The 26,296-nt window shown below is 50.6% G+C and overlaps 2 protein-coding genes across 2 annotated transcripts; one reads left to right on the plus strand and one right to left on the minus strand.

The window, feature by feature from the left end:
* Nucleotides 1–1,167: 1,167 nt before the first annotated feature.
* fabp6 (fatty acid binding protein 6, ileal (gastrotropin)) lies at nt 1,168–3,784 on the minus strand (the record flags this gene model as incomplete). The annotated part of the gene is made up of 4 exons (XM_084437459.1): nt 1,168–1,218; nt 1,663–1,752; nt 2,068–2,243; nt 3,718–3,784. The coding sequence occupies 4 exons, from the start codon at nt 3,782–3,784 to the stop codon at nt 1,168–1,170; spliced, it is 384 nt and encodes a 127-aa protein (XP_084293585.1).
* Nucleotides 3,785–11,206: 7,422 nt separating this feature from the next.
* Nucleotides 11,207–26,045, plus strand: pwwp2a (PWWP domain containing 2A; the record flags this gene model as incomplete). The annotated part of the gene is made up of 2 exons (XM_084437421.1): nt 11,207–12,492; nt 22,569–26,045. 2 exons carry the CDS (start codon nt 11,207–11,209, stop codon nt 25,102–25,104), a joined length of 3,822 nt encoding a protein of 1,273 aa, XP_084293547.1. The 3' UTR covers nt 25,105–26,045.
* Between the last annotated feature and the right edge of the window lie 251 nt (nt 26,046–26,296).

Here is a 26,296-nt window from a genome sequence, read left to right on the forward strand (position 1 = left end):
TCCTCCCCCCTTCCCTCTTCTTTTCCTCCTCTCTTCTATTCCTTTCTCCACTCCTCAGGAGTTGAGCTTGCCTCTCTGCAGGGCCACCTCCCCCCAGACTGGAATGTGTCGCTACTTTGCTAACTTCCTGGTTGGGCCTGGTGGCCCCCCACCTGGATGTCCCCCATGGACCTGTTCATGGATCGCTATGACGTAGCTCTGCACCAGTTTCACGCTCCCGCCCTCTCCTGCCTCCTCCTCTCCTGTACAGTAAGTATCCTCCCTCTCCTGTCTCCTCCTCTCCTATCTCCTCCTCTCCTGCGTCCTCCCCTCCTGTCTCCTCCCTCTCTCATGCCTCCTCCCTCTCCTGCCTCCTCCTCTCCTGCCTCCTCCTCTCCTGTACAGTAAGTATCCTCCCTCTCCTGCCTCCTCCTCTCCTGTACAGTTAGTATCCTCCCTCTCCTGTCTCCTCCTCTCCTATCTCCTCCTCTCCTGCCTCCTCCCCTCCTGTCTCCTCCCTCTCTCATGCCTCCTCCCTCTCCTGTCTCCTCCTCTCCTGCCTCCTCCCCCCTGTTGAATGAGGTTTAGCAGCTGGGTGGAGGAGGCTGTACTGTCCCCTGCCCCCCCTACACCCCTCAGCCAGTCAACAGAGGCGACTCATTCCATGTGTGCTCCATGTCCTCTCGGTATAACAATTCATTTTGGAGTGGTATGTTTCTTTAATATTTTCTCAAATTGAAGCCTATCGAGAGGCATGTATAGCATTTACACCCTCTTGACCTCAGTATTTTTTTTAGGTCCTGATTGTGGTTCTGATAACATACATTATCTCAGTACATTGTGGATGCCTGTTGCAGAGGTTCTGGTCTCAAGTTTTAAATAAGAGTGCGCCCTAGTGGTGACTACGATGAAGTGCTTCTGGTACTGTAATACCCTAATGGATGACATTTGGTGAACAAGTCCCAGAGAGACAGCACGCACGCACACGAGAGAGAGAGAGAGAGAGAGAGAGAGAGAGAGACCACCAGGTTGAAAGTACAGTCTTAGTTTATTCAACTTCATACATGGCAGTAGGTTGAGGTCACTGGTTGTTTCATGGTGAGGTCAGCAGTCTAGATCTTCTTGGTTGTTTCATGGTGAAGTCAGCAGTCTAGATCTTCTTGGTTGTTTCATGGTGAAGTCAGCAGTCTAGATCTTCTTGCTGGTCCTCTTTAGAACCACAGAGCCAGCGGTAGATGTCTGAAAAACAAGACAGGCCGTCAGAACAAATACCGGGAAAAATATACTCCAATATGTTTACAACAAATGAAGAAAGGGAAAACTACACTGCCATTAACAGTACAGTTATTTTGGGCACCAGCGGAGGTGCGGCAGGCCTAGAACTGAGCAGGGTTCACATCAACCTGTACAAACCAAATGTATGTTTGAATACATGAATAGTCTGCTTAAACCATTAGAGTCAGGGTGACATGTTGTATCTGCTTTCTTTGCTCACTTCGGTGTTAATATTGACAGTTTACCAACAACATTGTTACACTCAGCTCCTCTCTCCAGTTTGCTATGCTAGCCTGGTAAACCAAGCCGAGGTTGTGTTTCACCGCCATTAAAACGTGAGCACAGCAGTCAGCCTGTCTTATCAGGTCTACTGAGAAGACTCAGGATGAAGGTGTTCCTCTTCCTCACCTCAACTAGTTTTCCCCCGCTGATCTCCGATGTGTGGTAGTAGTTGGGGAACTGGCAGACCAGCTTGCCTCCATCCATTGTGACTGTGGCCTGAGATGAACGGAGGACAGAAAAGTTCTTCACACTCCACACGGAATATCTACATTGTATTTTTGTAGAAGGCTAAATCTGTATCCTAAAGGCTGAAATCTGCAGACGAAATGCATGATATAGAAGCACCTTTGAATGTGCTTAGTCATGTCAGGGGGTGGTTCTCTCATGTCAGGAGGTGGTTCTATTATGGAGTAGGCTGCCTCCTAGTTCTGGGCAGTACAGGTTCTAGGTGTGAGCAGACGCTGAAATAGGGATAGATATGATTGCTCTGTAAATCTATAAAGTGGCCTGAGTCTCCTCCTGCTCCCTCACCTTGAACTTCTTCCCCCCGATCGTCTCCATGTCACACTCCTGTCCGATGGTGAACTTGTTGGTGACGGTGGCGTTGGTGGGATACACCTGCGACCACGTGAAGTCGTTACCGTTCTGCACCACCTCCGTGATCAGCTTGTAGTCGCGGCCCTTCTCGATGATGTCAGCAGGGATTCCTGCGGGCCGGGAAGAAATGGACATGAGGATGATGATGAGCCTCTGGGTCACGATCACACAGACGTCTCCAATCTTACTATGCAATGATGGTTGGCTTTCAAATGTATTGAAAAATATGACGCAAACAAACGAGGCAAATTCAGCACTGGTACTTTTGTATGATATGTGTACAGGATGTACAGATGTATGTATGTGTAGGTGGCCCGATACTTTTGTCCATATAATGTATGTCTCAGAGACTTGTGTGTGAGTGTATACTGTATGTGTGTGTGAGTGTATACTGTGTGTGTGTGTGTGTGTGTGTGTGTGTGTGTGTGTGTGTGTGTGTGTGTGTATCCTGTCCTGACTGACCTTGTTCACCACTAGAACCAAGATGAACAGAAGTCCTCTCTAATGTGTATAATGTCTAATGCATTCTATCAGCCATAAGTGATCATAGACATGATCTAACAGCACATTGTCTGCCTCTGTACACTTTACTGTCAAGTCTGCAGTGAACGAGAGTTTCAGTAAACATGTGAGTCTCACTGAACTGAACATCAGTAATCATGGTTCCTTTCAATATTCAGTCATTTGGAGTCTGTACAAAGACCAGCTTGCAGAAATCAGAGATGGGTGATCATCTGTAATATTGTCTCTTTCAGTATGATATATTCTTCAGCTTTGGTAACAGCCAGAGTCTTGTTTCATTCGGAACGGGCCCAGGGGCCCATTTTTTCATGATCTGTCCATGGACTCACCCAAGAGTGTGAGAGGTCAGGATGGACCAAGGTTATTATAGTTAACGAAAACTAACTAAAAAACTAAAACTAGGTGTGAAAAAACATTTTAGTTAACTGAAATAAAAATAAAAACTAGAAAAAAACGATAACTAACTAAAACTGTATTGTGTGTTTACAAAACTAACTAAAATAAACTAAAATTATTGAGAAAATGTCCTTAGTTTTAGTCTTTTTCATTTCATACATCAGTCTAGTATTTTTGGTGGATATGAAATCTATCCTCCATTTTTTTTAGCTGTGTCCCTGCGCAGAAGTAACCTGACGTGCGCCAGATGGTTTGTTTCACACAGAGTGAAACAACATGAGCTCACAAGATCAGGATGGTCTCACGAGGCTAGCGCAGAAGAAAAAACTAATACTGAAACTAATAAAAACTAAACTAAAACTAAGCATTTTCAAAAAATAAAAACTAAACTAGCCAACCTGCTTTAAAACTAATCAAAACTAAACTGAAATTGAAAACAAAAAGTTAAAACGATATAAAAATAAAAACAAATGAAAAAAGCTAAACTATTATAACCTTGGGATGGACTCACCCAAGAGTGTGAGAGGTCAGGATGGACTCACCCAAGAGTGTGAGAGGTCAGGATGGACTCACCCAAGAGTGTGAGAGGTCAGGATGGACTCACCCAAGAGTGTGAGAGGTCAGGATGGACTCACCCAAGAGTGTGAGAGGTCAGGATGGACTCACCCAAGAGTGTGCAGAACTCGTCGTATCCCACCTGGGACTCCGTTTCCCACTTTCCGCCAAAGGCCATGTTGCAGAGAGGTCTGGGAGATGGAGGAGTAGAGAGAGAGATGCCTGGGTGAGCAGGGAAGAGCAAGGTACTGATGGACACACCTGTGAGCCTTTATATACACGCCTGACCCCTCCCACCTTAACCCCCCACCTCACCTGGATGCAACGCCACCCCACCTGGCTGTAAAGCTTTACAATGTCACCATTGTTCGATAATATGGCCCGTCATCACAGTGTGTGACCACGAGGTCGGTCACCTCCAGGACTTCCTTTATGGAAGATTACCACCATGCTCCCAGGGAATGTCCCATACCAACACCAATGGCTTCTTGCACTGACTCTCAAACTGACAATCACAATACTGGAAACTTGGGCTGTCAGAGGCAGGTGTAAACACAGGTTAATATTCCTCTTTGATCAGAGAACAGACGGCCTGTAGTATTTGTTTATGTGTTTGATTGGATCCCCATTAGTTGCCACCAGGGTAGCAACTATTCTTCCTGGGGTCCACACATAAAAATACAAACATCAACATGCATTATACATAAACTTTTAACATTACACAAACCCAAAGCCACCCCACCCACCCAGCACCCCCCAAATCACCCCGTACCACTCAGAACCCACACACACCCACCCAGCACCCCCCAAATCACCCCCTACCACTCAGAACCCACACACACCCACCCAGCACCCCCCAAATCACCCCCTACCACTCAGAACCCACACACACCCACCCAGCACCCCCCAAATCACCCCCTACCACTCAGAACCCACACACACCCACCCAGCACCCCCCAAATCACCCCCTACCACTCAGAACCCTCACACACCCACCCAGCACCCCCCAAATCACCCCCTACCACTCAGAACCCTCACACACCCACCCAGCACCCCCCAAATCACCCCCTACCACTCAGAACCCACACACACCCACCCAGCACCCCCCAAATCACCCCCTACCACTCAGAACCCACACACACCCACCCAGCACCCCCCAAATCACCCCCTACCACTCAGAACCCACACACACCCACCCAGCACCCCCCAAATCACCCCCTACCACTCAGAACCCTCACACACCCACCCAGCACCCCCCAAATCACCCCCTACCACTCAGAACACACACACACCCACCCAGCACCCCCCAAATCACCCCCTACCACTCAGAACCCACACACACCCACCCAGCACCCCCCAAATCACCCCCTACCACTCAGAACCCTCACACACCCACCCAGCACCCCCCAAATCACCCCCTACCACTCAGAACACACACACACTTCAAGACATTCTATTCTAATATGAATTAGTAGTAGTGTGAGTAGAAATGGCTGCTGTGGTACAGGACAACACAGAGGCTGAAGGAGTCTGAAGGTGTAGTCACTGTGATGGGCCTGTCTCCGTTGTGGGGGACACCAAACTGTGATGGGCCTGTCTCCGTTGTGGGGGGACACCAAACTGTGATGGGCCTGTCTCCGTTGTGGGGGACACCAAACTGTGATGGGCCTGTCTCCGTTGTGGGGGGACACCAAACTGTGATGGGCCTGTCTCCGTTGTGGGGGGACACCAAACTGTGATGGGCCTGTCTCCGTTGTGGGGGGACACCAAACTGTGATGGGCCTGTCTCCGTTGTGGGGGGACACCAACACACGCTCTAGGGAGAAAGATGGGCTGTGTGTAGAATATCATACTGAAAGAGACAATATTACAGATGATCACCCATCTCTGATTTCTGCAAGTTGGTCTTTGTACAGACTCCAAATCACTGAATATTGAAAGGAAACATGAAAGTTGTAGATCATTTATTTTTGATCTGATTACTGATGTTCAGTTCAGTGAGACTCACATGTTTACTGAAACTCTCGTTCACTGCAGACTTGACAGTAAAGTGTACAGAGGCAGACAATGTGCTGTTAGATCATGTCTATGATCACTTATGGCTGGTAGAATGCATTAGACATTATACACATTAGAGAGGACTTCTGTTCATCTTGGTTCTAGTGGTGAACAAGGTCAGTCAGGACAGGATACACACACACACACACACACACACACACACACACACACACACACACACAGTTAGCTCTTGGGACACAGCACCAGGGTTCAGCTTAGAGATGGACAGTGTGTTCCAGAACAACAAACACACACATGCACAACCATGCACGCACATTTACTCTCTCTCTCTCTCTCTCTCTCTCTCTCTCTCTCTCTCTCTCACACACACACACACACACACACACACACACACACACACACATACTGACCTGCACATGCACACACACACACAGACACACACACACACAACCATGCATGTACATTTACACATACATATGCATACAGTATACACACAAACACATCTCTGAGACATACACTATATAGACGAAGTATTGGGCCACCTACACATACACACATCATACTAAGGTATTGAGCCACCTACACACACACACATCATACTAAAGTATTGAGCCACCTACACACACACACATCATACTAAGGTATTGAGCCACCTACACACACACACATCATACTAAGGTATTGAGCCACCTACACACACACACATCATACTAAAGTATTGGGCCACCTACACACACACACACATCATACTAAAGTATTGGGCCACCTACACACACACACATCATACTAAAGTATTGGGCCACCTACACACACACACATCATACTAAAGTATTGAGCCACCTACACACACACACATCATACTAAAGTATTGAGCCACCTACACACACACACACACATCATACTAAAGTATTGAGCCACCTACACACACACACACACATCATACTAAAGTATTGAGCCACCTACACACACACACACACATCATACTAAGGTATTGAGCCACTGCTCCAGAGCCCAGTGGAGGCGTGTTGTACACCATAAAGCCCTTTTGTCCAACATCAGTGTCTGACCTCACAAATGCTCTTCTGGATGAATGGGCAAAAATTCCCTCAGACGCACTCCAAAATCTTAGACCAACTCTATATTAATGCCTATGAAGTTAGAATGGGATGTCATAAAAGCTCCCGTAGGTGTAATGTGTAGGTTTCCCAATACTTTTGTCCATATAGTGTATTTTCCATGAAACACTCGCACACTAACAGTACAACTTCACTACCTACAGCTCCTACTGTATATTTAGATTCTACTAAGAATAAGTACCCTCTCTGACACTTCCCAAAACACACACACACTCAAACACATACACACACATACACACGTACACACACCAGGGTTTCAACATCGGCCTATTGCCTAGCATGACATTGGAGGTGTTTTTGAGCATATTACACATATACTGGTGCAGGTCCTGAAGCACATCACACGTAGAGCCCCCAGACGATTTCACACGTAGAGCCCCCAGACGATTTCACACGTAGAGCCCCCAGACGATTTCACACGTAGAGCCCCCAGACGATTTCACACGTAGAGCCCCCAGACGATTTCACACGTAGAGCCCCCAGACGATTTCACACGTAGAGCCCCCAGACGATTTCACACGTAGAGCCCCCAGACGATTTCAGTGTCACACCTCGTTTCTCAAGATCTGTTTCCCAACACCAATATTTCTCACGCCTTCTCATTTCCTGTGTCACTATGAAATGCATGGTCCTATAATGATCTTACTGCTGGACTACTATCACCATGAGCCTGGTGGGTTCAGATCAAACGGAGAGATGGATGAGAGACAGATGCCGAGGGTCTCTCCATATCTGAGAAGAAGCGTTTGTCTCTGCTGATCTCACTCAGTCAGGCCGAGTCTGAAAATGAAACTATATGGACTCAGCACAGGAGCAGGGAGAAGTAGGAAGGTATGTCTCCATAATATTACAGCCCCAAGACACGCACACACACAGACACACGCACACACACACACGCACACGCACACACGCACACATACACACACATCAATGGAGACACTGCAGGCCCAGAGGGTGTGATCTGTGATCAGCAGGCTGCAGTGGGATGCTGAGACGCGTGCATCCCAGGTCGCTACAGCAGCAGTGGGGGGAGATTTGCCCCGGGCATCCATGACCCTCCAGGACAAAGACCAGTGCAGTCCAGGGGACACGGGGGTATGGAGTATAGCCCACCCACGTTAAGGACACACAGTATTACCCACGTCTTAACCACCACTGATGTAAAAACTGTCAAATGTTGCACGGTCGGTGCTGGCAGCCTGGGGGGGGAGTGGGGCTTGAGCAGGTAGGGGGGAGTTGGGGCTTGAGCAGGTAGGGGGAGTTGGGGGTTGAGCAGGTAGGGGGGAGTTGGGGCTTGAGCAGGTAGGGGGGAGTTGGGGCTTGAGCAGGTAGGGGGAGTTGGGGGTTGAGCAGGTAGGGGGAGTTGGGGCTTGAGCAGGTAGGGGGGAGTTGGGGCTTGAGCAGGTTAGGGGGAGTTGGGGCTTGAGCAGGTAGGGGGAGTTGGGGCTTGAGCAGGTAGGGGGAGTTAGGGCTTGAGCAGGTAGGGGGAGTTGGGGCTTGAGCAGGTAGGGGGGAGTTGGGGCTTGAGCAGGGTAGGGGGAGTTGGGGCTTGAGCAGGTAGGGGGGAGTTGGGGCTTGAGCAGGTAGGGGGGAGTTGGGGCTTGAGCAGGTAGGGGGGAGTTGGGGCTTGAGCAGGTAGGGGGAGTTGGGGCTTGAGCAGGTAGGGGGAGTTGGGGCTTGAGCAGGTAGGGGGGAGTTGGGGCTTGAGCAGGTAGGGGGAGTTGGGGCTTGAGCAGGTAGGGGGAGTTGGGGCTTGAGCAGGTAGGGGGGAGTTGGGGCGGGTGGCTGGACAGACAGTCGCTGTTGAGGCTGGAACAGGGCAGTCGGACCGGTTACAGGAGGGGTTGAACGCACTCGCTCTCTCCACATTACCATCTGCTGTACCGCCATTCCTCTGCTTGCAGCCTGTGATAGACTTCATCCCTTCCCATTCCAGCCTGTGATAGACTTCATCCCTTCCCAGTCCAGCCCGTGATAGACTTCATCCCTTCCCAGTCCAGCCCGTGATAGACTTCATCCCTTCCTAGTCCAGCCTGTGATAGACTTCATCCCTTCCCATACCAGCCCGTGATAGACTTCATCCCTTCCCAGTCCAGCCTGTGATGGACTTCATCCCTTCCCAGTCCAGCCTGTGATGGACTTCATCCCTTCCCAGTCCAGCCCGTGATAGACTTCATCCCTTCCCAGACCAGCCCATGATAGACTTCATCCCTGCCCAGATCTCCCTCATGTTATTCCCCAGCAACTTTGTCCAACAACAAATGGCCAGTTTTCCACAGAATAATCCTTGACCAGGTCTAATTTGGAGCCTGTTTGAGGGACCCAGATTAAGCCATGTAAAATAACATGCCACTAGAGATTCTCCATTGAGGTACTCTTACTCTTTGACTGGTCTTAATATATGTGTGGACAACCACCCCTTTGAGTTGATATGCTCCAGTGAAAGTACCTGTCAGTCTTGGATTAGCCTTAATCCTGTAAACTGTACCAAACAGTCAAGTCAAACGGCAAATCTAATCCACCGTGAAATGGACTGGTGTCCATGTGTGTGAATGAAAGAGTCCAGGGGGTAACCACACACACACACACACACACACACACATACACACTTATACACATACATACTCACGCTTGCACACACGAACGCACACACCACACACACACAGATATTTAGGGTATAATACATGAGAATGTGCCGCCAGCCCTTGCCAATGAGCATACAATTTGCATTCAATAACAACATGTACATGATGCATTTCAAATAAATAATCCACAGACCACACTTGTGAACCTATTGAATTTACTAGATACTTTGGCTTTGGCAAATCAAAGAGCAACTAACTACACCATGCCATGCCACTATTGTGCTTGCCTAAATAAAGGCTAAATAAAATTTTAAAAAAAATAACAGAGTTCTGTGAACGATAGATAAATCCCTCTATGAGATCAGTTAGATGAAGTCATCTCAGGGTTTATTCACGTGTTGGTTACTCATACACCGTCCGTTACTACCTTTGATTTCACCACCTGTCACAGTTGCACTATGAGGCACATAAAACCCTCTGATGGCATGGCTCCATGATGGCTGTGTCCTTCAGCACACTGCTAAATCATTTTATTCCCCTTTCAGGGTTAAATCAATCTGCACAACGTAAAATGAGTAAATCATCAACTTTTACAGTTACACACCGTACGTTCAATGACTTCAAAGTCACCCTCCCTGTAGGGTGACTAACTGTACTGTGGGAGATATAGGTTAGGGACCTGGCTTCATGCCAGCACAGGCCAAAGATGTCATTGTGCCTGTGATCATAGACTACAGGTCCCGCAAGCATAGCACACTACCGACATTGGCAAAGACTCTGGATCATATTTACCCAGACCTCACCTTTGCTCTCTCCCACCCTCCAGTATGTTTTTATAGAGAGTTGTCTCAACAGAGGTGTTTATAGAGAATGAGTAGGTAGGGGACAGGTCTCAGTGTACAGCTCACTGTTTCCATGAAGGGAAATATGCTGAGTTTATGTATAAGTCCAGAGGAGTCATACATGTAAATTGCTCGACGGCGTTCATGTGCATGTTACCTGATTCTGGCCTCATTTAGAGGAAGAAAATGCAACATGGAAAGCTAGATTCACCAGGGCTTTATTGATGGTCTACATTTAAGTTTCACAGAAACCAGTTAGAACTTTTGAGTTTATTATGAAAAGCAGGTTGCAAATAAAAAAAAATATCATTATTTATAGTCATCCTGATGTGATACGACCCAATGCCCTTGGCCAGGGATAGGAACCAACAACCCCCTGGCTACTGGTTCATCTGCATCTTCCTGTAGGCTAGTAGGCCTACCTCCCACCCTGGTCAAAGCATTTGCCCTGGTATCCTGCTAGACTGAGACCTGCTTCCCACATGTCCTGTCTTATGAATTCGCTGTCTTGTAGCTTACAATAGGCTAGTTTTCTTTGATTGATCCTCACTACCTCTGTGGCATGCAGGTACGACTGTACCAAAGGTAACTCATTCAAAGTAGAACAGATCAGAAGAGAATCCACAGTCCACGCAGGTTCGCATCAAGAGAGCTCAGCACATTGGATAATGATGAGTATAGTGTTTGACTTCTCGGCCCCTCTGTTATTCAAGGCCTCAACTCATCATTGCACAATCATTAGCACTAAGACTGAAACCTCTCGTCTTGTTTCAAAACACTGGGGGTTGGAAGACAATACAATGTCGCCCCTTGCGGCAAATGTTCACAAAGGCAGACAAAAGGAGCCAATGACAATGGTGTTTCCAGGGGTTTCTCTTGAATGGCGTGGATATCGACGGCACATCTACAGCTTTGTAGTTCGCCGGCCAATCCCAAGTGTTCTCAGCTGTGGGTGGGCGGGCCTTAGAGCCATCGCAGGGAGAAGAGAGCCTGGCTACAGAAGTAAAGCGGAAAGAAAATGGCGGCCGTGGCTGCGGAGCCAGGAGCTGCTGCAGCAGCAACAACCACCGCGGTGGACGTGGGTGAGCTCGACCCGGAGCCAGCCGCGGCGGGGGCCCAACTCGGAACCGACGGGACGCAGGAGGACGCGCCAGACACGGACTTAGTTCACCAAGTCAAGGATGGAGAGGCCGTTCAGGAATGTGTCCAAATGGAGCTGGTGAGCAGGCCAGACCGAGAAGCAGCGGGAAAAGCCCTTGTAGTTCGTGTTGAGGATGAGCACATAGAGGCAGGGGGGCTCCGGGGCGGCGAGGGAGAGACCACCGGACACCGCGCTCTCCAAACCTACCCAACTGGGTGCGCATTAGCAAAAGGGGAGCGTTTGATAGACCGATATTCGCCCGTGGAGGAAGCCGCGATCGAGGTCAGTACCGAGCAGGAGCCCCACGCCTGCCACCGGAATAACGTGAGCTCCATCTCAGACTCAATACAGTCCGGGGGCTTCTTGCATTCGTTCCCTGCGCGTCCTCCGGCGACGGGGGCTGGTCTCTCGTTGGCAGAACCGGCAGAACCCACGGTCGATTACTTTGAGAACCCAGAACTAACCCAACACGATATGGAGTGTGACTATAGAGCTTTAATCAAGCCGTCACTGGAGCCCGAGCCTTGTGATGATCCTCCGCCAGGTTCACAATACAACCATGATGCGTCCTGCGAGGACCCTCAGCCCATCATGGACCCTCAGCCCATCATGGACCCTCAGCCCATCATGGACCACGAACTAGACTCTCTACCGGTGTCGGAGAGCGAGGCACCGCAAGGGACCTCTGTGGAAACGGGTTACATGTGTGACTTTTCTAGCGTTGAAACCCAGAACTCGTCCGAGTCCCCCGAGCCAGCCATTGATCAGGTGTCCTCTCCCGAGCCAGCCATTGATCAGGTGTCCTCTCCCGAGCCAGCCATTGATCAGGTGTCCTCTCCCGAGCCAGCCATTGATCAGGTGTCCTCTCCCGAGCCAGCCATTGATCAGGTGTCCTCTCCCGCGGGGGACTCGTCCTCGTGCTCTTCACAGCAGAGGTTCGAACCAACGAACCTCCAGCAGCAGGAGGTCGAGGACGAGTCGAACCCCCCCGTGCCGCTGTGCCAGGTAGAGGCCGTGGAGGTTCGGCCCGAGTCGGTGGACCAACTGACGCCCGGTTCTGAGGTTCAGGTCTCCCTGGACCACATCATCGATGACGCGCTGGTGGTGTCCTTCCGGTTAGGAGAGAAGATCTTCTCTGGGGTGCTGATGGACCTGTCTAAAAGGTATAAATCTCGAACCCTAACCTGTCTAAAAGGTAAACACAGGACCTGTCATGCCATCATGCTCTCTGTCCAAAATATAATTTTAGCAGTACAGTAAATTAAAGCTCATACTACTACTAATAATCACCCTTCCTTGCCTGGCACTATTTTGGATCTTACAGTGAGATCCACTGAAGCTATTTGCACCTGTAGTTCTTAGTGGCAACACATAGCCTAGTAACATCCAACCTTAAGCTATTATTTTGGATGTTAGTTAGTAACGCATCTCCGCCCTCCAACCTTTTAGAGACTGATGTTGCTAGTGGGCTGTAGACCTCAGTAACACATCTTCATCCAACCTTTCAGGTTTGTAGGATGTACAATAGCGTAGTCACATCCAACTTCTCTTTGATATCGATTTAGCACATTCATGTCCACCTCTGAGATGATTTAGGCCTAGGGTTAGGGTTAGGCCTAGGCTATGCCGGTGGGGTAGTACTAGTAGCGAGCACACAAGGTAAGCACACTCAAATACAAAGCCCACTCTTTGAAATTCAGGGGAGTGAAGGAGAGTTTTCACAGAGGAACAAGACTGGTAGTTTCTGTTTACTGTGTGACAGTAGGATGGTCATGTGACCAGTCCACTCTGTTAGGTCAGGTATAGCTCTGAGAATGGCATCATGGGTAAAACAACACTGCCATGTAGCACTGTGCTACTGTGTCAATACTACAACAATAGGGGATTAGTATACCTTTCCTTCTGCCCGTTTCTTTTTTCCTCTTTACACGATCTCCCCCTCCTTTTTATTCTCACCTTTTCTCTCCTCTCTCTGTCCCTCTTTGTGGTTACCCCATATCCTCCTTGTAGTTTTTCACACTCATCAACACATCTCTCGTTCTCTCACTACCAGCTGCTAGTTTATTTTAGTCTATATTTGTGCTCCCAGTGTAGTCATCTGTCTGACAAGCCCTGAAGACTGTGTCTGGCTGTAGAGTTGCCTATAGATCCCTTTAACTTAGACGAGTTGTGCTCTACACATTCATTTGGCTAGGGTGCCAAAGAGGAAATGGCTCATAACACTTCTGCTGTTGTAGTTTTAATGTGATCTGTTTTGTTGCAGCATTCTCCAGTCGTGTACAGTGCTGTAGTATCAGTCTTAACATGTATTACCTTACAAACTACTGTATTGGCTAACTGCTAGCTACCATCAGGCTAAGCCAGTTAGAATCTACCACCATAGGCAAGGCAAGGCAAGGCAAGTTTATTTATATAGCACATTTCAGCCACAGGGCAATTCAAGGTGCTTTACATGAGACATTAAAAGCATTAAAACAAAAAGCAAGACATTATAGACATTTAAAACAAAAGGCAGGACAAATTAAAAGCATTAAAACAAAAAGCAAGTCATTATAGACATTTAAACAAAAGGACAAATATAATACAGGAATAAAAGTTACAGTGCAGTATACTGATAAACATAGCTCCTCTTAGAAAGCAGTGGCAAAAAGAAAAGTCTTCAGGCTTGTTTTAAAAGAACCAAGAGTTGCAGCAGACCTGGCTTCTACTGTACAAGGTAATTATCCAGTTAGCATCCCAGCCTAACCAGTAGCATCTGCCACCACCGACTTCTACTGTACAAGCTAACCAGTTAGCATTCACCACCATAGACTGTACAAGCTAACCAGTTAGCATTCACCACCATAGACTGTACAAGCTAACCAGTTAGCATTCACCACCATAGACTGTACAAGCTAACCAGTTAGCATTCACCACCATAGACTGTACAAGCTAACCAGTTAGCATCCCAGGCTAACCAGTAGCATCTCTGCAACACTGGAAGCAGCAGTAGGTTCCCTCTCTCCGTCCCCAAAGCCATGACTGATATGATGAGCGGCTTCATGGTTTTGGTTTTTAAACACGCCCCTGAGTCGAGGCCCTAGGCTTGTCATTGGGTTCCATAGGTCAGCACTGGGTCATTTACGGCTGCATTGTTTTCCTTATAGTGTGGATAGGAGTGGACAGGAGAAGGGGAGGGGCTTGAGTATAGTGTGGATAGGAGTGGACAGGAGAAGGGGAGGGGCTTGAGTATAGTGTGGATAGGAGTGGACAGGAGAAGGGGAGGGGCTTGAGTATAGTGTGGATAGGAGTGGACAGGAGAAGGGGAGGGGCTTGAGTATAGTGTGGATAGGAGTGGACAGGAGAAGGGGAGGGGCTTGAGTATAGTGTGGATAGGAGTGGACAGGAGAAGGGGAGGGGCTTGAGTATAGTGTGGATAGGAGAGGACAGGAGAAGGGGAGGGGCTTGAGTATAGTGTGGATAGGAGTGGACAGGAGAAGGGGAGGGGCTTGAGTATAGTGTGGATAGGAGTGGACAGGAGAAGGGGAGGGGCTTGAGTATAGTGTGGATAGGAGAGGACAGGAGAAGGGGAGGGGCTTGAGAAGAGCGGGAAGGAGAGGCGGAGGACAGCTAGCTTAGCTGTTTCGGGTTCAGTCTAAAAGTCACTTAACAATATACTATTGACATAACTAAATATGGACATCCCCGCTGCAGCCTGGCTTGCTGGCAGTCATCGGGTTGTCTCACTGAAAACCTACAGTTCCTCACATAGAAAAGTATAATAAGACACCATATGATATTGTTTATTATCTATATGCTTGGACATGTAATGCCAGCAAACACAAACTCGGACATACTGGTCAGGGTTTAGAATAGCCCATTGATAGCCAATAGGCGGCCCTCGAAAATTATTCGTAAATAAAAACGTGGAGTGGTTCATAAATTGACCTCGGCCTTTGATCACAAAATATGCCTGCATGCATTTCCAGTAGACATTTTTTATTCTGAAAGAAAGTGTAATAGGGGGAAATATCCATGACAACTATAAAAAAAAAAAATATATATATATATATATGGAGGGAAAATAAGTGACGGCGTATCAAATCAGCATATCCTACAGCATATTATAGAATTCTACTGCTGGTTCAAAGCAGGGCACACCCGAGCAGCGAGCGCACAACTTCTCTCTTTTCAGATACTCAGCTGAGGCCTAACATGTCCTCTATGGGAATCAGGCAAGCTAGCTTAGATATTGTGTTTTTTGTTCCAGGGACATGATCTTGCTAAATAGCTGAAACGCTTGCTGACAAAATCTCTAAAAGAAAGAAAAGCAAGCCAACTCTGTAGGGTTACTGGTTAAAGCCACAACTCTGTAGGGTTACTGGTTAAAGCCACCACTCTGTAGGGTTACTGGTTAAAGCCACAACTATGTAGGGTTACTGGTTAAAGCCACCACTCTGTAGGGTTACTGGTTAAAGCCACCACTCTGTAGGGTTACTGGTTAAAGCCACCACTCTGTAGGGTTACTGGTTAAAGCCACCACTCTGTAGGGTTACTGGTTAAAGCCACCACTCTGTAGGGTTACTGGTTAAAGCCACCACTCTGTAGGGTTACTGGTTAAAGCCACAACTCTGTAGGGTTACTGGTTAAAGCCACCACTCTGTAGGGTTACTGGTTAAAGCCACCACTCTGTAGGGTTACTGGTTAAAGCCACCACTCTGTAGGGTTACTGGTTAAAGCCACCACTCTGTAGGGTTACTGGTTAAAGCCACCACTCTGTAGGGTTACTGGTTACCTAACCAGTATGATCCACTACAGTTCAGAACATTGAGAGGCTAAACTCATTCCTTCATCATGCATTTGTTTTTCACACTGCTGAATGTTTTTGCAATGTGCAAGAACAGTAATTTATTCATTCAAAAGTCATTCATTTTATGAAAGGCTCACATAGCAAACTTTGAATGGTTAATGTAGCACTCAATACCATGCTCCCTGTGGGCTAATATTCATGCAGAAATATCAGGAAATGTGTTATAGATTACAACATCAAAGCCTTGGCCGGCCACATCGATATTTTAATTAGCTGGCCCACCTTTGAATCTAATTGGCTATCCCTGGCATAGCCCATAGAGCTAGACTTTCTGCCTATCCTACAAGACTAGTCTATTTTCCTCAAATTTAGCCTTTTGCCTGATTGGGCTTTCTGGTGTTGACATAGGAGAGGTGGAAGTTGTAGTTCTGTGGTGTAAGCCAGAGATGTAGTTCTGTGGTGTGAGGTGATGTGTTGGCGATGGAGATTAAAGGACAATGCTCGTTTTTGACAACCTGGACCTTATTTACAACATATTATAAGACGTTTGACTCACCGAGATCACTTTGGTGTAGTTCGGAGGCATGTAGAAGAAATTTAAAATCCAGCGCGAGCCAGTATATCCATGTAATGGCGGTGGTCGGGGCACCGAGAATGCAGTTTCTAAAAATCTATTTTCTGCCGCGAAACGGTTGTTTTCATCAATCTGTCTTTATGAATCGCTAGTTGTGCTTACATAGAGCGTAGGCCTGTTGTGGTTGCTCCAGCACGCATGCGCACAGCGCGCAATCGTTGCTCCAGCACGCTGTGCTCATGCGTGCTGGAGCAAGTGAGGAAGCTATTTCGTGTCTAAAGACGTTTCTAAAGATCATATTACAGAGGCATGTGAAAAACCACAACAGGCCTATGCTCTATGTAAGCACAACTAGCGATTCATAAAGACAGATGATGAAAACAACCGTTTCGCGGCAGAAAATAGATTTTTAGAAACTGCATTCTCGGTGCCCCGACCACCGCCATTACATGGATATACTGGCTCGCGCTGGATTTTAAATTTCTTCTACATGCATCCGAATTACACCAAAGTGATCTCGGTGAGTCAAACGTCTTATAATATGTCGTAAATAAGGTCCAGGTTGTCAAAAACGAGCATTGTCCTTTAAGGAGAGAAACGGTGGGTGTTAGAGGACAGTTTGTTCCTACCTTCCCGATAGTCCTGTCAGCTCAGTCGGGCTGGTTGGTTGGTTCACTAGCGGGCTGCGGCCCATTTCTTTTAGCTGCTCCCTCCTATGTACCCTAGTGGACTCCTCCCTCATTCACTCCCCTTCATAGTGTCCTTAGTTCACTCTTTTTCTCTGATCTGAAGGTATTGGGGTAGGCCATCTGAACGCCATGATTGATACGAGGAGAAGACGCCAGGCCCTTCAGATGGGTGAGGGATCTGAGGGGATGACCTATTGGAATGGAATGCAGTGTTGGTGGTGCTGCTGAGAGACTCAGTCAGAGAGAGAGAGAGAGAGAGAGAGAGAGAGAGAGAGAGAGAGAGAGAGAGAGAGAGAGAGAGAGAGAGAGAGAGAGAGAGAGAGAGAGAGAGAGAGAGAGAGAGAGAGAGAGAGAGAGAGAGAGAGAGAGAGAGAGAGAGAGAGAGAGAGAGAGAGAGAGAGAGAGAGAGAGAGAGAGAGAGAGAGAGAGAGAGAGAGAGAGAGAGAGAGAGAGAGAGAGAGAGAGAGAGAGAGAGAGAGAGAGAGAGAGAGAGAGAGAGGGACTAGACTGATACTAAACCTCTCAGTGAATCGCGTGGCTGTCTGTCAGCCTGCAGGGGAGGAATGACAAGCTGTCACCCGGAGTCTGTCTGTCTTACAAACCCAGGATGTTAAGGCCTAGTGGTTCAGTGTGTGCCTGTCAGTCACTCAGCCAGTCAGTCAGAGAGAGCTGACGAGCTCCATTTTGGCATGCTGAGAGGATCTGCTGTTGAGGGCTAAATAGTTAGCTGGGCTGATGCCAGATGTAGGTCTATGCATGGATAAATAGACCAGGCCTAGAGGATCCACTTGCTTATGTAACGGCTTAGGAAGCTATTCATTTCAAACATGCCCACCCCGCCTCCTCTAGTTCTCCACCTCTAGATGTGGAGGTTCTCAGTGCCGGAGGCCTCTCAACCTGCCCTAGTCCTCTCAACCTGCCCTAGTCCACGCAGCTCCAGAGGGCAGTAGCACATAGACATGCACACTGTGGGAACAGCGATCCCTCCATGCTGGCTCAGACCAGCCCTGCTCAAAGTCACTTAAGGTGGGATTTATCTGTCTGTCTCCGTATCTCTCTAGGACTCTCTCTCCCTCCTCCCCACCCTTCTCTCTTGTGTCTCTCTCTCTTCCTCTTTCTCTCTCCCCCCATTTCTCCTCCACCTCACCCTGACCAGAGTCGGTAATCTGATGTATGATTCCCTGTCTCCTAGAGGGAGCGTTCTGGAGACGGGCTGTACTTTAGGGACAATGGGAGAGATTTACAGAGCGACTGGCTGCCTGGTGCGCTCCTGCTGCTCAGCTCCACCTCGCCTGGGTCTCGGGGGCAGGCCAGGCAGGTTTGTGGTTTGAAGGCTAGTAATTTGATGACGCTGATGGTTGGTATTTCAACTGAGGAGTGACTTTAAACCCATTCAACTTATTATAACCCGAGGCTATTATTGCCTGAGTGTAGACTTGGCTAGTAGGCCTGTGGGTATGTCTTTCTGTAGGCCAGGCCTAGTCTCGCGATACCAGACTTGATCTCCACCTCCGAAAGTCTGGAATCTCCCATTGAAAATCGTTGCTTGAACAGTGCAGAAAACCGACACTACCAATCAGAGCCAGTGCATCTCCACTAGGGTGAAGGACCCTCCCTACCACTAACAGACTGGAGGGAAGAATCAAAACATTGAAATCAAAACATGTCACCATTAGGAAGGACTGCCCTTAGACTTGGTTTGGATTGGTTGTGCCTCAGTGCAGTGCTGATCTAGGATCAGGTGCCAGTCTCTCCATGTCCTAGCACAACCGGTCCTAGATCAGAACACCCTAAGGGGCTTGGTAAATTTACGGTTTATATAATATGTATTTATACAGTTGACTCAAGTCTCTGGAAGCACAAGCCTCACTCACCCTCAGGTCCAGTCTGCCTAGCTGGGCTATTTCTAGAGTAATTATCTCTCTCTTTCTTCCTTTCTCTCTTTCCAGATCTACAATCTTTCTTTCTATATCCCCCTTTCCCCCTCTGTTCTCTCTCTTTCTACTATCGCCCTCTCTCCCTCCCCCTTTTCCCTCCCTCTCTCAGACATGAAGGGTATTTTAGGAGAAGGATACTGATAGTAAACCACATGATACAGCAGGGCAAACATACAGTGTATAAACCACACTGATCTCTACTGTAAGTGTTCAGTGTATAAACCACACTGATCTCTACTGTAAGTGTGCAGTGTATAAACCACTCTGATCTCTACTGTAAGTGTGCAGTGTATAAACCACACTCTGATCTCTACTGTAAGTGTGCAGTGTATAAACCCCACTCTGATCTCTACTGTAAGTGTGCAGTGTATAAACCACACTCTGATCTCTACTGTAAGTGTTCAGTGTATAAACCACACTGATCTCTACTGTAAGTGTTCAGTGTATAAACCACACTGATCTCTACTGTAAGTGTTCAGGGTTCTAGACGTTCTAGACGGACTGTTCAAGCAGTAGCACCGATGTGACCAACTTTTGTCACAGCAGCTTATTTTTTAATCACACCGGACTGTTGTGGGAGCAAAACATTTAGGGACTATTGGTTTGGGCTTTACTTAACTTGAACGTAGTAGGCTTCTGTTTCTTCTTCTCAGTGAGTCTCTCCCTACCCTCACCTGCCCTCTCATGGTTGAGTTGGGATCTCCCTCAACGCTCTTATCCCCTCATGTTGATTCTCCTCTCTGTCGCTGTGTTCTTGATGTAATCCGCTACGGGCCGGTTCATCTGTGTAACGTCGCCTCGCTAGATGGATGACGGGCAGCATGTGGCTGGGGGGTGTTGCGCTGTAGCCTGACTGTGTTGGGGGGTGTTGCGCTGTAGCCTGACTGTGTTGGTGGGGGTGTTGCGCTGTAGCCTGACTGTGTTGGTGGGGGTGTTGAGCTGTAGCCTGACTGTGTTGGTGGGGGTGTTGTGCTGTAGCCTGACTGTGTTGGGGGGTGTTGCGCTGTAGCCTGACTGTGTTGGTGGGGGTGTTGAGCTGTAGCCTGACTGTGTTGGTGGGGGTGTTGAGCTGTAGCCTGACTGTGTTGGGGGGGGGTGTTGAGCTGTAGCCTGACTGTTGGGGGGTGTTGCGCTGTAGCCTGACTGTGTTGGTGGGTGTTGCGCTGTAGCCTGACTGTGTTGGGGGGTGTTGCGCTGTAGCCTGACTGTGTTGGTGGGGGTGTTGAGCTGTAGCCTGACTGTGTTGGTGGGGGTGTTGCGCTGTAGCCTGACTGTGTTGGGGGTGTTGCGCTGTAGCCTGACTGTGTTGGGGGGGGTGTTGAGCTGTAGCCTGACTGTGTTGGTGGGGGTGTTGAGCTGTAGCCTGACTGTGTTGGTGGGGGTGTTGCGCTGTAGCCTGACTGTGTTGGTGGGGTGTTGCGCTGTAGCCTGACTGTGTTGGGGGGTGTTGCGCTGTAGCCTGACTGTGTTGGGGGGTGTTGCGCTGTAGCCTGACTGTGTTGGTGGGGATGCGCTGTAGCCTGACTGTGTTGGTGGGGGTGTTGCGCTGTAGCCTGACTGTGTTGGTGGGGGTGTTGCGCTGTAGCCTGACTGTGTTGGTGGGGGGGGTGCGCTGTAGCCTGACTGTGTTGGTGGGGGTGTTGCGCTGTAGCCTGACTGTGTTGGTGGGGGTGGTGCGCTGTAGCCTGACTGTGTTGGTGGGGGTGTTGCGCTGTAGCCTGACTGTGTTGGTGGGGGTGTTGCGCTGTAGCCTGACTGTGTTGGTGGGGGTGTTGCGCTGTAGCCTGACTGTGTTGGTGGGGATGCGCTGTAGCCTGACTGTGTTGGTGGGGGTGTTGCGCTGTAGCCTGACTGTGTTGGGGGGTGTTGAGCTGTAGCCTGACTGTGTTGGGGGGTGTTGCGCTGTAGCCTGACTGTGTTGGGGGGTGTTGCGCTGTAGCCTGACTGTGTTGGTGGGGGGTGTTGCGCTGTAGCCTGACTGTGTTGTTGGGGGTGTTGCGCTGTAGCCTGACTGTGTTGGTGGGGGTGGTGCGCTGTAGCCTGACTGTGTTGGGGGGTGGTGCGCTGTAGCCTGACTGTGTTGGGGGGTGTTGTGCTGTAGCCTGACTGTGTTGGGGGGTGTTGCGCTGTAGCCTGACTGTGTTGGTGGGGGTGGTGCGCTGTAGCCTGACTGTGTTGGGGGGTGTTGTGCTGTAGCCTGACTGTGTTGGGGGTGTTGCGCTGTAGCCTGACTGTGTTGGGGGGGGTGTTGCGCTGTAGCCTGACTGTGTTGGTGGGGGTGTTGTGCTGTAGCCTGACTGTGTTGGGGGTGTTGCGCTGTAGCCTGACTGTGTTGGGGGGGGTGTTGCGCTGTAGCCTGACTGTGTTGGTGGGGGTGCTGCGCTGTAGCCTGACTGTGTTGGTGGGGGTGCATGATGTGCGCTCTACCTGCCTGCACTTTACTGGTCAGGTGAGTCCAGCGCGCTCATGGTAAGGGGGCGACGCGCTCCGGTGGGGGGGGGCGCAGACGGATGGGAGGGCGCATTATTCACCAATGTGACCATGTGAAATTTTAACTCGTGCACACTCAAAACAGTCGCACGTGCCGCCATTTTGGTCGCCGCCTACAGCCCTGGTGTGTGCCCATCCGTGCACACCAGCAACACCAGGTCAGCTGTAGACCAGCCGCTGTCCTGGTCTCTGGTCTCTCTGTCCTCCAGCTTCCTCAAGGCCCATTTATGGTCGTCAAGACCAGTTTCTTAGACAAAATGATCAAAATGAATAACAAGACACTTTTCATGTTTGATCGGCATGTTGCAGACCTGTCTCGCGCCTCGTGAGTTTTTTAAGGTTGCATGCTCCATCATGGATTGTTGTTGCAACAAAACATAAACAAACTAGGCTGGTGCATAGTTACTATAGCGATGGCGCAAAGTGTCGGCTGAATCATGAATGCAGAAAGTGTCTGATTTACGTAATTTTTATCAGACATGTCTTTCGACGCTTGTCTTACCAACCATTAATTGGCTGTTAGGCTCTACATGTTCTGCAACATTCCCTGGATTTCCCGTTTGTCGGTCTGCTGTCTCTCATACTTGTCGTGTCTGTGTGTCAGGTGTGTGTACCGGGTGTGTCTCCTCGTGTTTGTGTCCTCCAGTTTTTGTGTGTGTGTGTGTGTGTGTGTGTGTGTGTGTGTGTGTGTGTGTATAATGGTCTCTCGGGGTATGTGTGTCCTACAGCCTCTCATACATCTCTTTCTGTGTGTGTCCAGGTTTGGACCCTATGGAATCCCCATCACCGTGTTCCCCAAGAGGGACTACAAAGACAAGCCTGAAACTATGCAGCTCAGGACAGAACCACCGCCAGAACCATTCCAGAAGGCCCCCCCAGCCCAGGAAAGCAGCACCCCCGCTGGTGCCGAGTCCACTGACCCCCCCAAGACCGCAGACCCCTCCTCCCTTGCCCCTCCCGCCCCACAGCCCCACCCATGGACCTCCCGGCCCCCCCCTCTGTTCCAGGAGGGCGCCCCCTACCCCCCACCCCTCTTCATCAGGGACACCTACAACCAGTCCCTACCTCAGCCGCCCACTCGCAAAATCAAGCGGCCCAAACGGCGGCTCTACCGCGAGGAGCCCACATCCATCATGAACGCCATCAAGCTGCGTCCACGCCAGGTGCTGTGCGACAAATGTAAAGGCGTGGTGGGCGGGGACAAGCGTGAAACGGCGCCCAGGCGAGGGCCCGTGTCCGACGGCCGAGGAGACGAAGCCAAGCGGAGACGGAACGATAATGCAGGGTCGGCAGCGGCGACCGTTAGTAAACGGCTGCGAAACGACCCCCGGGAGGAGAAAGGTCGCGCGGGGGCGGAGACAAAACGACACGGGGCGTCCTCTTCGGGGATGCGAGTCTCCAATTCCTCTTCCTCCTCCTCTTCTTCGCTGGGACACGGGAGGGGCGGAGCCGCCGGGAACCGCGTCCTGAGAGGCGTGTCTTCTTCCACCACGTTGTCGTCGTCGTCGCACTCCTCCGCCGCGACGGCCAATAGCGGCGGCTCGCGGGTGCAGCTGAGCGCCAAGAAGGTTCTGCAGCACGGTAAGAACGCCCCCGTGGATCACGCCAAGGCCCGCGAGGTTCTGAAGCTGGCCCGCGTCCAGAGGAGGCAGACAGCCACCCCAGCCGGTACCACAGCCGGTTCCACCATCACCCACGCCAAGACTATGACACGGGCCGCGGCGCTCCAGGAGGCCCACCAGAACCAGAAGGTCCACTTCACCCGCCGGCTGCAGCAGATCAGCGGGATGGGACCGGTCAGCGCCAGCCCTCTCCCACCCAGGATGAGGATCAAGCCTCAAAGGTACCGTAACGAGGAGAACCAGCAGTCCTCCTCCCCCCCTAAGGTGCCCAGCCCAGAGAAGGGCCAGACAGGCCAGACCGGCGGCCGCCTAACTCCCCCTAAACCTGCCTCCGGCCCGGCTAAGGTCTCAACCCTAGTCCCAGGCCTCACCTCGGCCTTAGCCCCAGGTTCAGACCCAGCTTCAGCTGGAACTCCGACCGTAACTCCAGCGCCTGCCCCTCTCCCAGCCCCATCCTCAGGGTTAGACCCGGGCCCAATCTTGAGCCCCAGCCCTCCTCTAATCTCTGCCCCTGCCTTGATCTCTGCCCCAGCCACTGCCCCGGCCTCTGCTGCTTCCTTGATCTCTGTCCCTGCCCTGATCTCTGCCCCAGCGTCTGCCTTGATCTCTTCCCCGATCTCTGCCCCAACCTCTGCCCCGGCCTCTGCCTTGATCATTGCCCCATCCTCTGCCCCGGCCTCTGCCTTGATCTCTGCCCCATCCTCTGCCCCGGCCTCTGCCTTGATCTCTGCCCCAGCCTCTGCCCCAGCTTCTGCCTTGATCTCTGCCCCATCCTCTGCCCCAGCCTCTGCCTTGATCTCTTCCCCGGCCTCTGCCTTGATCTCTGCCCCGGCCTCTGCCCAGGCCTCTGCCTCTCCTTCAGGTGTGCCCCGCTGCTCCCCCACAAGCTTTCTCTCAGTCTCCAGCTCCACAGGTGAGGCTTCTGCTCCTCTGCTCCAGCCCCAGGGCGGGGGCAAGATGTCAGCCACCGACAACCTGGTAGTTGTCATGACCCTTGACCCCCTGCCAGACTCCTCCCCCTCCAGGTGTAGCGTGGACAGCGCTGACGAGTTCAAATCCTCCCACTCCTCCGAGTGTAGCTCCACCGGAACCTTTGAGTTCCCTCCGCCAGGGGATGACTCCCACTCGCACTCCCCCACCCCGCCTCCTCCTCCTCCCCCCGCCCCTGGCACCTCCTCCTCTTCCTCCTCCTCCTCCTCCGGACCCAGAGACGACACCCCCCCCCCTCCTCCAGCCACAGCCTCGCCCCCTCCTCCCCCCGCCTCCATGAAGGACGAAGACAGCAAAAAACGCAGCAAGTCGTCCAAAGCGGCCGTGTTCTCCAAGAACGTGTCCAAGTGCGTGTCGGTAGAGGGCCGTACCACCTGCGTGGGGGACATCGTCTGGGCCAAAATCTACGGGTTCCCCTGGTGGCCGGCCCGCGTGGTGGGCATCAGCGTCAGCCGCAGGGACACGGGGCTGCTGGTCCGCCAGGAGGCGCGCGTCTCCTGGTTCGGCTCGCCCACCACCTCCTTCCTCCCGCTCACCCAGCTGGCCCCCTTCCTGGAGAGCTTCCAGTCGCGCTTTGACAAGAAGAGGAAGGGGCTGTACCGCAAAGCCATCACCGAGGCCGCGCGCGCCGCCAAGCAGCTCACGCCGGAGGTCCGCGCCCTGCTCACACAGTTCGAGACGTGAGCGGGCACCTCGTTTAGCACGTGTGTGTGTCTGTTTTTGTGTGTGTGTGTGTGTGTGTGTTTGTGTGCAAGGGCTGGGGAAGAAAGTAAAGGTAGACAAAATGGCATCACGAACAGATTTTGCCTACTTCGCTACCAGCCCCTTGCCCCACCTCTATCCCACCCCAACCCCACCCCCAAACCCCCTGCCGGTTCCCACCCACTATCACGCCAGATTCTCCGCTGTAAAGGGTCTGTGCGATAATAGATTTGGAGCGCTATTGCCATACCCTCCCCACTTGTCAGGGGGCAGAATTTGTGAGAGGAGGCAGTCTCTTTGGGGGACAGAGTCCCAAAGACTGAATGGGCCGGGGCAACACTCCTGCTGCATAGAAGAGCAGTGTGTGTGTTCATCCTCTAATATCCCTCCTCTCGGTCACTCTGGGTGGATACCTGCTCATTCTTTTATTTTTAGACTCAATTGTGATTGAAATATTGGAATATTTGTACAATAATTGTTGTTCTTATTTCTTGACTTTGAGGCCTTTTGGAGTGTTTAGATACTTTATTTGGGAAGGAGCTCTTCTCGTCACACCTGGTTCCTGAGTTCTCTAGGTGTTCTTCAGTCTCTATGCAACCAACGGTTCTAAGAAAGAACACCTCTGCTATCTGCTACAGAGACAAAGGCTAGCCTAACCCTGTCGCTGTGAGGACTGTAGAGTTTAGGGCTAGCTAGCAAGCTAGCCTGCTAGCCAGGGACAGCAGTGTTTAGGGTTAGCTAGCTAGCCTGGGACAGCAGGGTTTAGGGTTAGCTAGCTAGCCTGGGACAGCAGGGTTTAGGGTTAGCTAGCTAGCCTGGGACAGCAGTGTTTAGGGTTAGCTAGCTAGCCTGGGACAGTAGTGTTTAGGGTTAGCTAGCTAGCCAGGGACAGCAGTGTTTAGGGTTAGCTAGCTAGTCAGGGACAGCAGTGTTTAGGGTTAGCTAGCTAGCCTGGGACAGTAGTGTTTAGGGTTAGCTAGCTAGCCTGGGACAGTAGTGTTTAGGGTTAGCTAGCTAGCCAGGGACAGCAGTGTTTAGGGTTAGCTAGCTAGCCTGGGACAGTAGTGTTTAGGGTTAGCTAGCTAGCTTACCTGCTAGCCTGGGACAGCAGTGTTTAGGGTTAGCTAGCTAGCCAGGGACAGTAGTGTTTAGGGTTAGCTAGCTAGCCTGGGAC

The sequence above is a fragment of the Borostomias antarcticus genome (assembly GCF_949987555.1).
Source record: "Borostomias antarcticus genome assembly, chromosome: 1".
Taxonomy (NCBI): domain Eukaryota; kingdom Metazoa; phylum Chordata; class Actinopteri; order Stomiiformes; family Stomiidae; genus Borostomias; species Borostomias antarcticus.